The sequence below is a fragment of the Trichophyton benhamiae genome (assembly GCF_000151125.1).
Source record: "Trichophyton benhamiae CBS 112371 chromosome Unknown contig01145.0, whole genome shotgun sequence".
Classification (NCBI taxonomy): domain Eukaryota; kingdom Fungi; phylum Ascomycota; class Eurotiomycetes; order Onygenales; family Arthrodermataceae; genus Trichophyton; species Trichophyton benhamiae.
The window spans coordinates 695,690-708,140 of NW_003315111.1; the positions used below are offsets into that span (position 1 = coordinate 695,690).

A 12,451-nucleotide genomic window follows, 5' to 3' on the forward strand; every position below is an offset into this window, starting at 1 on the left:
CTCGCAGTGCGTAACTCGACTTGACCGCGTCCTGATGGTACGATGCCTGCTCCGTTCGCTCTCTCGGCGTACATGCGTGCATGCATACATTACTCAAGTAATCGACTAGTCGGGACACTCTGTAGCTCAAGCGTTCACCTGCTCGCTGCCCGTCCGTCCCCCTTGCTCCGCTCCACCAGCGGCAGGCGGAATATCCGCCGATTGACCATGCACCAAAACCCGGTACCGAAGCCCCTTAGCCTCCCTTATTATTATTATTGTTATTATTATAGACATACATATACATAATCGCAGCGGGTAGATACCTGGTCATCGCTTCCAACTTCTTATATTACACGAGTCAAGAAACGGCCGGTTCTCTCCTCGTTCTGATATAGATTCAGCTACTCAAGGCTAATATCGTACATACACCGCCAGGATCTCTCCCGTCTCGACCTGCTCGAAGTGGACCGGATGCATGTCCATCTTTTTTTTTACTTACAACCCTTTCTCTTCTCTTTTTGCTGTCCTTTGTTCCGGCTGCTCTCATAGAGATCTGGTATGTGCATGCCGACGGGGACAGCTACGATGTATGCTATGCACAGTGACATGCGTCGCGTATATCTGTACACGGGTAAATCCTCTGGACATGATATTGATCTGCTAGGATGACAGACCATCTCGATATTGGTACAGATGGCATATTACATCGCATCATGTACCTAGCCGGCTGATTTACAAGCAAAAGACAGCGGAGGGAGTACTCTGTGCTCGGTACCACCTGCGCCTGCGTCGTCGATACCCATCTCAAGCCTTTTTCTACCACCAGGACAACCTGATATATCGAGATGGCTCCTCTCATCTCTTTTTTTCCCTGCCTTTCTTTCTTTTTCTTCCCTCACCTGGTCTGTTCTTTGTCGGGGATCGACTTCTAGTCCGATTCTGCAGGCTTAAAACCAGAGATCGACGCTGGACGTGAAATGTGCACTGTCTCGATTGGAGCTGGTTCTCGGTTCTTCAGCATCCCATCTCATCCTCCTGACGCTTGACACCATACAGAGCATATTTTGTTCTTCGTCTTCTTTTCAAGCGATCAAACGGCCATGTGAGATGGACGTCAGTGGCGATGTTCACCGCTCTATCAACACCTCCTCTCGCTACCCATTCAGTCCATACGAGCTTTGTTACGGCTGCCAAGGGTAGCTCAAGAGGAACGTAGTAGAAGACGATATACCTGCATGCCGAAAGTTATCTCGCTGAAAAGAAAAGAAAAGAAAACGAGCATAGACAGTTGCCAAAATCGGGTTGTCAAGTCTATCTCTTCTTTTCTTCTTCCGCTTCCTCTCATCCCCTAATTTTCATGGCGTCCTGCGTACTAGCGAGAGAAAGGAAAAAGAGAAGAGACTGAAGCAAAGCCTCCCTGAAGAAAGATGTGAAAAAAAAAGGAATGTTCGATGCCTTTTTTTTTTTTTTTTATTCTGGCTGCTTTCTTTTTTCGCCCTACACATCCGCCGTCTTGATACCTAGCTAGCTCGCTGGTTGTGTGCGTGTTTTGGTCACTCAGAAGATGCCTCTTCCAACCCGCCCAGGAAATCAGTCGCCATCACCATCCTCATTCCCCCCGTCTCACTCCACAGCCATCAAGCTCAGCATGGGCGGGTCACACAAAGAACCCCCAGATTGATGGGCTGCAGATCCATGGTCCTCCTCGACGGGTTGCGTCCCTTCGGTTCGTTTGCCTTGGTTGACAGCGATTGCTGTAAGACAAAGACATGCTTATTACCCTGATTATTATTGCTAATATCATTGTTTTGGCTCTTATACTGCTTTGTCTGTGTCTGGTGGATGGCTGTCTGGCTGACATGTCACACACACGTTGCAATCGAGGAGGGTATATAGCGTCCAGTTAATCTAAAGACGGTTTAAACCCCGATCAAACCTGGAACTGGATAGTGGTTTATGCTGGCTGGAATGCACTATTTGCCTTTTTAGCGGCTGCAATAGCAATCTTTATTTTATTTATTTTGCTCACCGGGCTCTCTCGGGGATTTTTTTATGATGGCCTAATCGGGATAGGTCATACACGATACGCCAAAGAAGGGGGGGCTGGCGGATGCTTTGATAGTAGCGGCTATCTGCAATATTGGCCTTGGTGGTTATACCGATGATCTCAACGGCGAAATCATGTCTGCCCCGTGTCCTGTCTGTGTATCTGTATGATCGTCAAGCTTAGTCTATTCTTCCCTCCTGGAGCTGCCTGCTGCCTTTCCCCGGTAGATGTCATCCGAAGACGTTGTAAAGGGCAAAAAGAGCATAACATAACTTAGCATTATCACAGCCATGATATATCCTCGCACACACGCACACACACCTCCATCCCCAGCTTAAACGCCGCTTTCTTCAGCCGGCGGATGCTTTGCTGTTCTTTTTGCCTCTCCTTTTCCTAAACCTTGGGCTATCGCTCTAACCACTAAACTATCGCGCTCATCTATCTGCGGGATGCTGTCTTGCCTTGACTTTCCTATCTGGCCATGGGTTGAGATTGCCCATTATCTCTTTTCTGCATAATCCGTTTGATACCAAGCCCTCTTTTCTTTTGGTTGGTCCTTGGATGTTTGGCATGTTGAGGTTTCGGAATCTCCAGTTTCAAACTGAGTGAGATCTCTGGGCTCTTACTGACTTCGCCCCCTAAACCCCGTACAATGTAAACACCACACACACTCACTCACACTCTCCCTTGTCTCTCTATTCTGCAGTGTATGTGCAACGGTAGTATTTATTATCATCCCAACCAGGACAATGGAACGGTTCATGATTGGGAAGCACTGATTTTTTTCTCCTTTGCCCCAGTGATTGGGTAGGATACAAGTGTTTCAATATTCATCCTCCCTGCCCCAGGCCATTAACTAGAGCGTCATCGGCAATTCAACGTTGGAACACCTTATCGGGACGGAAGTATAAGGAACCAGATAGCGCCGCAGGGACAGGGAGAGATGATATACATTTTTTACTTGCTTAGACACGTTCGATCGTCTGATAAGTCCCCTGTGCATGGATATGGATAGGGATATGGATACCCGACTGCGGCCTCGGGCTGAAACCCCCTGCCTGGCCTTACCCGAGAGTCTCCGTATCAGATAACCATCTGCTCCAGACCTGACTGGCACAGCAAGCCGGAACGATTTCGTGTCCAGGCCAGAGCTTCGAGCCATCATAGACTATCAAATGTACTCTTCATGCAGGCTTCCGGGTTGCGCGGCAGGGGCAAAGATACACATACATTTATACAAATACGCACACATGCAGCACGCAAGACACAAGACACAAGACACAAGACACCCAAGACAATTTAAAAAAAGGGGGGGGAGGGCGTCGAGAGGAATCCTTATCCTGCATGCGCACATAGTGAGCAGACGAGCAAGGGCCAAGGATTACAGGACCAAACCTCTGTCTTGCATCATTGCCCATGCGAGATGCGAAGCATGCATACACTACATAGCCCTGGCATAGCCTACTACAAATGCAATTATTGGATTATGACGACCATTTCATTTCCATCTGGGGTGGCTTATCGACTCGAGCACGGTTGGAGGATTGGAATGAAGGGGAACAAACGGAACTGTTCTTGAGTTTTTTGGATCTATTGTCTCGAGACCGCTTTATGAATTCTCGTTTGCAAAAATAGTAACTAACTGTCCAAATGTATAATCGGTCTCGACGAGGCGGGTGGTGATGAAGATGAAGAGGAAAAATAGAGTAATGCATTGCGATTGACTTTCGTGAGATGGTTGCCAAATTTCAGCATGAGCAGAAACAGACAAATGGATAACTAACTGTGTTTTGCGTGCTATTGTAAGAGTTTTTGCTAAAAGTCAGTCTTTTCCATGGCCTGGTAATTTTTTTTTGGGCTGCGCAACCTTGCCTCCCCCAACACCACACCCCCTATTTCCTTTCTGCCTAACTAAACAGTTAATATTGATAGCAGGATTCCAATTCATCAATCATTTCCACAAGAGTGCATTGCATCGGTTGCGTCTGCTGCTGTCGTTTTCGCCTCCCTTCTTCTCCCACCTCTCACCTTTAACCTCCCCCCTCTTACATACATTCCTTGTCTTAAAAAAGCATATTTTCTCAAGACCAAGGAAGGCATATAATTCAATTCCACTCCTCCTGAACACGTCATCCCGTATACCCTGTCAGCTATCAGGTTCAAGACCATGTTCTGGAGTCGCAGTTCAGGATAAACTGGATAGCTGTGTGGAACATCCCAGCTCCACGGGCATGGATGACCCAGGAAAAGAGTTATAGGGAACCCAGTTCCTTAAAGTATACATGCATTTATCGTTTGACGATTGTTACTAATGATTAAGGTATGTTAGTAAAAACAAAATGATATGCATGAAAAGATGGGAACTACGGAACGGAACGGGCATGGCCCACTTACTTATGTCTTCGTCCGCGAGTTCGTGGCTCAATCCGACTCGTTGTGGTTGATGTTTGACGGAACGACCGTAAACGATAGCATGCTTGAAGGAATCAACGATAGATTTGTGGATGGAATTGCACTGTTATCAGGTTAATAACGAAAATAACCCGGGATAAAAAGGGAGAAGGAGGAGGAAGACGGGACGTACGAAATCTTCGACAGTACAAGCCGTACTTCTCAAGACCACTGGCTCGTTATAATCTGGATTCTTGCCCTTAGGCTTGGTATAGACTCTTCGCAGGTTGAGCTTCTCCCACATCAGCTCGAGGAGTTCGTCGATATTCCATCCTCTCTCCGAGCTGATGGGACAAGCGTTGGGGATACGGTATAGTAGATCCAGCTCCTCGATTGAAATGGCATCGATCTTATTCAAGGCGTAAATCACAGGTATATAAGAACGGCTTCGGGCTTCAAGAACATCAATCAAGTCGTCAATCGTGGCGTCGCAGCGGATTGCTATATCTGCCGAAGAGATTTTGTATTCGTTCATAACCGCTTTGATCTCCTATACATTTGATGAGATACTGTCTTTGATGAATTGCCGGGGAGAAATGCCGGGCAACAAAAAATGACTAGAGAATTCAACATACGCTGTGATCGATATGGGTCAGGGGTACGGTGTTTGTGATGGCAATGCCGCCCTTATCTTTCTTCTTGAAGATAATGTTCGGAGGCTCCTTGTTGATCCTTATGCCGAATCCTTCTAATTCGTTCTCGATGATCTTCTTGTCCGTCAAGGGCTTGTTCACGTCTAGAACGATGAAGATAAGATGACACGTTTTGGCAACGGCAATGACCTGTCTTCCTCGACCTTTGCCGTCCTTGGCACCTTGGATGATTCCAGGAAGGTCAAGCATCTGGATCTTCGCACCGTTATATAGGACTTGGCCGGGGACGGTAGTAAGGGTTGTGAATTCGTATGCGGCAGCTGTGTGATGTACGTATCAGCACAGGGGGGGTGTCAATTGATAAAGGGGTATAATTCTTAGATCGGCCCAGACATACCCTCGGAATGTTGTCCGGTTAGCTTGCTCATGAGCGTACTCTTACCCACGGATGGGAATCCAATAAAGCCACTGAACACGTTAGCTAACCACGTCCAATCCAACCGGTTCAAGTACCTGAAGCGTGGGGGAAAAAACATACACACTGGCAACACCGGTACGCGCAACATCGAAACCAGCTGTGAACAATCATATCAGCCCTATTGCCCTAATGCGTATCCATTTTTTATACCCGTGTAGGTGTGTCAAAGCATACCTCCACCTCCACCACCTCCGCCGCTCGGGGTGAGCAGTTCACGCTTTAGCTTCGCAAGCTTAGCTTTCAATTGACCTATATTCCACTGTTAGATCCACGACACACCCTGGTAGAAGGCTGTTCCAGATCATACCCAAATGAAACGAGGTGGCTTTATTCTTTTGAGTTTTGGCCATCTATATAATGATAAGGCATTGTTAAAACACGCGCGAAACGTTGCGGGTAGGTAAAAATAAACGGCTTCGGAAGGGTACCGACTTCGGCCTCAATCTCCCTAATCTATAACGGCGGAAACAAGACGACATGGTTAGCTATATCTCGTTCATGGGTGTGTTATGGGATTAATTGATAGCGAACCTTGTCCACTGTGGTCGACATGATTGCGGTAGTCTGCCGGATACGGGGAAACGCTGCAAAAAAAGGGAAGATAGAGAAATAAATTAATGCAAAATAGCTAACGCTACGCTGGCAGGACGGAAGATAGGATCGCGCGAGAGCTGTACTTTTGCGCAGTTATATGTTCAACAAATTGGCAGCGGGGGAGTTTAACAATCTATCCATCATTGCTATGAATTCAAATTCACTGAGAAAAAAAAAAAAAATAGGCGGCTTATCCACGGCTTATCTAATCAAAACCTTGCCCAGCCCGATCTTATCTCGGAGTTTAAGTTTATCCGTCTACGGCTTATATCACGTGACTTGTTCATGTGACCCGGTCTGAGCCCTCCGTGCGCTTTTCGGCGCCCGGGAATATCCGTAGAGGGCGCGCAGCAACGGGATTGGTCGGAGGGACCCGAAACCGCCAAAGTGGCGTGGAGTCAAAAGGGAAAAAGGATGAAACTACGACTGCGGCCACTAACAAGTCTGTTCCCCCAAGGTGCCAAAGGGATAAGAGAAGAAACCCCCGTGAAATCAGGACAGGTTTCCCATCCACCCCCCCCCCCCTAAGAGACCATCCAAACACCCTTCCTAAAGAGACAGCTGTATATATCTTGCCATCATTACTCTTCTATTCTTCCAGTCGGCAGCCGTCTACCCTTTGCCGAGAGCCAGCACACACTCACACCAACAATCCAGCCAAGTCTGCATCACCGAGGGTGAAGAAAACTGTTGAGATCCATCGAGTCATCATGCCATTCATCGAAAACCAGACCACAACGGCAGAACCCATCGTCCCAGTGGACGTCAAGGGGAAAGATGCCTTCCATAAGCTAGTAGACGACCTCAGTGCCGTCCTTGGACCGTCGTCGGGCCTTGACTCCGACGACGTAGACCCCAAGGACATCCAGAAGTTGATGGAGGGATACGTATCGAACCACGAGGAGTGGCAGCGATATGCGTTGGCAGATGAGTCCCGAGCCTATACCAGAAACCTCGTAGATGAGGGCAACGGCAAGAGTAACTTGGTAAGTCAAGAAGTGGTCCAGCCAGCGTCGTTGGAACCCAAGAGTCCTAGGAGTCTGTGGTGTGAAGAGAACAGGAAGACCATCTAGCTAACATGGCAAAATTGAATGCAGCTCATCCTCGTCTGGAACCCGGGCAAGTCCAGTCCAATCCACGATCATGCTAACGCTCATTGTGTAATGAAGGTAGAGTATTGACCCTTTCTTTTTCTTTCCTTTCCCTTTGGGAGAGCAAAGCCGAAAGAGCAAAGCCAAACAAGAAAAGTGATGGAGAAGAGAAAGGAGAGAGAGAGAGAGCAAAAGAGCCCACCGTAGCTGATCGTTATCTCTGTCCCTGGTGTAGATCCTGCATGGTTCGTTAAAAGAGCACAGATACGACTGGCCAGAGCAGGACAAAATCAACAACGGCGAAGCCTGCCCCCTGACAGTCACCAAGGAGACCATCCTTCGGGAGAACGAAGTGGCATACATGTCCGATAAGGTAAGTTGACCCTCTCTCTGTGTGTGTATGCGTATCCGACAGCGGATGCTGGTTTGGTTTGCAAGGCTGACATTGAATATCCAGCTTGGCCTGCATAAGATCTCAAACCCGGATCCAAATGACTTTGCCATCTCTCTGCACTGTAAGTAGCATGAGTATTATGGTCCAAACGAGGCCTAACCTTTTTTTTTTTTTTTTTTTTTTTTTTTTTTTTTTTGTTAGTGCTTTCCGTCTTGCTGACATCCGGCACCCAGTGTATACTCCTCCAAACGCAGCCCACTTTGGCTGTTCTCTGTTTGATGAGAAGACAGGCAAGTCTCATCACATCAAGCAGTGTACCTTCTTCTCCAACCGGGGCTTGAAGCTGTAGAGAAGGCTTTGAAGCACGATCAGTAGACGGAAGATGAGGATGACCTCCCACTCCCTGACTGAGTCCTGAGTATCAGCGTGGTTGAAGAGCCGAAGCTATACCCTCAACCTCGCCTGGCAGCCCGTCCCATCATCCCAGGGCTGCTGTCTGTTGCCTGCATTTCATGTCATGACCCAACTCTCTCCCCCAGCGTAATGATTGTGCTTTTTCTTGTGCATTTTTGCTGTACCTTTTCCCATATTTGGGTGATATCCCTCCCTGGTGTTGTTCAGCCTGCTGTCCCTTTTCCACAGAGCAAGACTGGTGATAGAAAGAAAGAAAGAAAGAAAGAAGAGAAGGTGAAGATGGAGACGGAGGAAGTCTTTTTTTTTCTGTGCGAGCCATGTTCTCTGGCCGTCGGTCTTTTCTTATATGTGACTACCCCCAAGCCTCTGCCTGCCCTCCTGCTCCTCCGCAAGCCTCCCTTAGTGAGTGCGAGTGGCGGACCCGCGCGAGCACGCCATCCCAGCTGCTCCTGATAGGCCTGTTTCAACAACACTAGACCTGCTTAGGCAATCCAGTGCCGTTTTTAGCGAAGCGCCTCCCCTGGTTTCCCTTGCCGCTTTTCCTTCTGCTGACTCATCATGTACATACCTCGCCCTCTCTCTCTCTGCCTCTGCCTCTGTATACTCGTTTCCTCTCTTCCTATTCCTATTACTACTACTATTACTATCTAGCTAGTTATATGCATATATATATCTCCTCTCAAGCTTCTCTGCTTCTCTACTTCTCTACCTTTAGTGTCTGCGTGTATTGAACTTGAAAGTCGACCTGTTTTGTCAGCTGCGACTTTGTAAGCATGACTTTTTTGTCCGAAGGATTCGGCGTCTAACCTCCCGGCCGATAAACAAGTAACAAGCTACTCACCACTTACTACCTCGAAGGACAGCAAGACCGCAAGACACCAAGAGCAGGCCTCGCTGATAGCCCGGTGCAGATATACCCCGATGAAACAGCATCCTCGTAGCCATGGAGACAAGTGTTTCTCGTTCCCGCTACTTTAAGAAGCATAACATATACCCAAGAGACACGCACTCCTGCTGCTTACCTCCCCCATTCAAGGGCGTGGGATACATGTCTAAGTAGCTCGGTGATAAGCCCGGATCCAGCTGGTTATGGGATTACCGTTCTCTCTTTCACTGTGTTGAAAGCAGATCTCCTGGAGTTTTCGGCAGATCCCGATCATTTTTCGCTGTCAGTCCAGATGACTTCCCACTCCCGATCAACCAGTGATTATAAAGCTCCTCAAGCTTGAAGAGCTCGGGCTTGACAGGGCATCTGATCTCCCTTGTCCTGGACATTAGCACTCTGTGCTCCAGAAGAACTCCACCGTTAGATTGCCGGTCCATTGCTGCCGCTTTATCGACCGGGTATTGATATTTGCCAGGGGGGTTGCTCTCTGAGGACCCATCTGGTGCTGGCCCTTCACAGGCAAGGGTTTGTTATCCAGTTGTCCAGAGGACCGGCTCAGTGTCCGTGTCTTGTCGATCAGATATTCACGCTAGATCGCATGCGTACAGGTCTCCAGCCGAGTCAAGCTTATTGTTTGGATCGGAATCTAGGCCTAACAAGTCTATAAATTAGCTAGGTAGTACAAATGTTCCAAACTTCAGTGACACACGTATATAGGCTTCTATATCCTTTCCCAGAGTAGAGTTTTCTCTTGTTTCTCTAGTAGATGCTTGGAGTTGGTGTAGTATCGTGTCTAGATCGATACTCAGGGATGCTATCGACTACTTTTAAAAGGCAGCAATATCAGACACTCCCGTGTCTGCGCCCTTCGCTACCGAGGTGCAAGGAGCGTCAGCTTTCCACCGCTATGGAACCAGGCCGTTCCTGTATGTAAAATCTGACAGCTTTGCATCTTGCATATTTCTCACTAGAGTCTAGCTATGGAGTACTTGAGAATAGTAGATGGACGAGATGTCCCTGTAGGCTGCTGGATATCAAATGGCCGTTAAGCATCAGGGTACATAACTAAGCGCATGAAACGAAGCTGCACAGGAATGACTGCTAGCAAACACTTGTTCTAGCAGCATCATCGTCCATCGAAGAGACCAACGTCGAGATCGTAGTATTATAGATGTCCAATACCTATCAAAAAATAATGTCATTCCGCCGTTTATGCTTTTTCTTGCCTTCGGGCTCGACGTCGTCATCCCCCTGGGCCTCCGTCCGCTTGGCTTGCAGCGTTTCTTTTTCTCTCCGCCCGAAGCCAAAACTTCTCCTTTTGCGGTTCTGATAGATAAATATCCAAACAGAAAAAAAATTACTCGCCTCCCCCCCCGACAAAGGAATTCCAGCAATGAGCTCTTCTGGTCGCGCATCCGGGTTCCACGAGGCATGAAAGGACGACGGTTCACCCTTCTCGCGGGCCTGGCGTCCCTGATTGTTCTGCTCTTCATCTTCTATGCGCCAAATTCGGACGAGAGGCCTATCATACCAGCTCCAAACCCCGGCAATTCTCCAGCAGCACCGCAACAGCCGCCGCCAGTCGAGTCCTTTGGCGACGAGAATATTAGCTACAATAACCCCGCCGGCTCCACGGGCGATGATCTCGCCCAGCATCCGATCGAGAGGCTGATCCAGACCTCCAGAGCGCAGTTCAAGACCACCCATTCACGACAGTCAAAGACCCTGCAGCAGGCTGCTACCGAGTACCGGCGTCGATATGGCCTTCATCCGCCGCCGCACTTTGACGTCTGGTTCAAATTCGCCCAGAGCAGAGGCGTTCAGATGATTGATGAATATGATACGATATACCACACCCTGCTTCCCTTTTGGGGAGTCAAGCCAAAGACCATCCGGGAACGAGCAAGGGAAGCTATAGGCTTTGAGAATGCCCTGATCGGACTGATGATAAGAGATGGGAACGTTACACTGGTTGACGGCGGCGGAGAAGGCGAGCAGTGGAAGAGGGATGCGATCAAGGGGATGATGGCGACTTTCGTCAAATACCTACCTGACATGGACCTGGCCTTCAACATACACGATGAACCGAGGGTCGTCATGGCGCATTCTGACCTCTCACGACTAGTCGCTGAAGGGAAGCGGATGACTGCCTCGAACGGACAGCAGCAGGGGCTCCATAATCAGTGGTCTGCACGGCCGGAAGGTTTGGAACAAGGGCGATAGAATCGATGAAGTCAGACGGACGAGATTCAACAGGTTTGCTCACCAGCCGACGTGGACGAACTCACGGATGTCCTGCCCTCCAGATAGCCCTGCTAGACAACTGGAGGATGAACCCGTCGATAACACGGCACAGTACTCGACATCTCCCCTCGGGTTCATCTCCAATACCACCGCCTTCTCAGACGTTTGTCTGACCCCTTCTCTACGCCAGACTTTTGGCTTCTTCGAACGACCAAACGCCCTTGATATAGTTCATGACCTCTTTCCTATCTTTTCACAAAGCAAAGTTTCCTCGTTTCAGGATATCCTCTACCCAAGCCCCTGGTACTGGAACGGGAACGTCGCCTACGACGCAAATCAAGATATGGACTGGTCCACCAAGGAAGACCAGATGTACTGGCGTGGCTCGACCACAGGCGGCTTCTCACGAGCAGGTGGATGGCGCAGACAGCACCGTCAGCTCTTTGTACGCAATATCAACAGCCTCACCCCCACGAATATCCTCGAGAAGAGCCTCGAGACTGGCCGATGGGCCGTGAAGCAGATTCAGCGAAACGCCCTGAGGTCTCTATTCAATGTGAGCTTTAGCCACGTCGGCCAATGCGATCCAGAGGACTGCGAGGCGCAGAAGGAGTACTTCACCATCGTCAAGCCGGCGAAACAGCAAGATGCATGGAAGTTCAAGTACCTTGTCGATATTGACGGAAATGCCTTTAGTGGGCGGTACTACGCCTTCCTACTAAGCAAGAGCTTGGTATACAAGCTTGCTCTCTTCCGCGAATGGCATGACGAATGGCTTCGGCCATGGGTCCATTTCATCCCCCTCAGCTTCAGGGGAACCGAACACTACGAATCTGTCCGCTACTTTGCAAAGGAAGAACCAGGCAAGGATGAAGCAATAGCCATTGCACAGGACAGTCAGAAATGGGCACGTAAAGTTTTACGCAATGAGGATCTTGAGGTGTGGTTTTTCAGGCTTTTATTAGAGTGAGCTCCCCCCCTGCTACATCCATCCCTAGTATAACTACAACGTTACCACGGCTAACACACATCATAGGTACGGCAGAGTCATCGATGATAATCGTGAACGATTGGGCTTTTCAACAGGGTAGAAAAAAAAATTATAATATACGCTATGGGATGGATTTGTTATCTTATTATTTATAATGGTCTTTTTTTTTTGTCTCGTCGTCTGGTTTCCCTTCCCCCTTTTCTTTCTGTGACCACTAGAAGGCAACTTTATATATGTATTCCCGCGCTTTTCGCTCTTGCTTCGTTTTCTTTTCTTCGTTATTTAT

The 12,451-nt window shown here is 48.6% G+C and overlaps 3 protein-coding genes across 3 annotated transcripts; 2 read left to right on the forward strand and 1 right to left on the reverse strand.

Annotated features, from left to right (window-relative positions):
- Positions 1–4,550: 4,550 nt before the first annotated feature.
- ARB_05629 (uncharacterized protein) lies at positions 4,551–5,901 on the reverse strand (the record flags this gene model as incomplete). Its single annotated transcript, XM_003016185.1, has 5 exons — positions 4,551–4,970; positions 5,056–5,393; positions 5,471–5,554; positions 5,726–5,800; positions 5,859–5,901. 5 exons carry the CDS (start codon positions 5,899–5,901, stop codon positions 4,551–4,553), a joined length of 960 nt encoding a protein of 319 aa, XP_003016231.1.
- A 954-nt stretch (positions 5,902–6,855) lies between these two features.
- On the forward strand, positions 6,856–7,979 carry ARB_05630 (cysteine dioxygenase, putative; the record flags this gene model as incomplete). The annotated part of the gene is made up of 6 exons (XM_003016186.1): positions 6,856–7,131; positions 7,206–7,264; positions 7,319–7,439; positions 7,472–7,609; positions 7,652–7,751; positions 7,864–7,979. The coding sequence occupies 6 exons, from the start codon at positions 6,856–6,858 to the stop codon at positions 7,977–7,979; spliced, it is 810 nt and encodes a 269-aa protein (XP_003016232.1).
- Positions 7,980–10,142: 2,163 nt separating this feature from the next.
- On the forward strand, positions 10,143–12,144 carry ARB_05631 (uncharacterized protein; the record flags this gene model as incomplete). Its single annotated transcript, XM_003016187.1, has 2 exons — positions 10,143–11,133; positions 11,237–12,144. The coding sequence occupies 2 exons, from the start codon at positions 10,143–10,145 to the stop codon at positions 12,142–12,144; spliced, it is 1,899 nt and encodes a 632-aa protein (XP_003016233.1).
- Between the last annotated feature and the right edge of the window lie 307 nt (positions 12,145–12,451).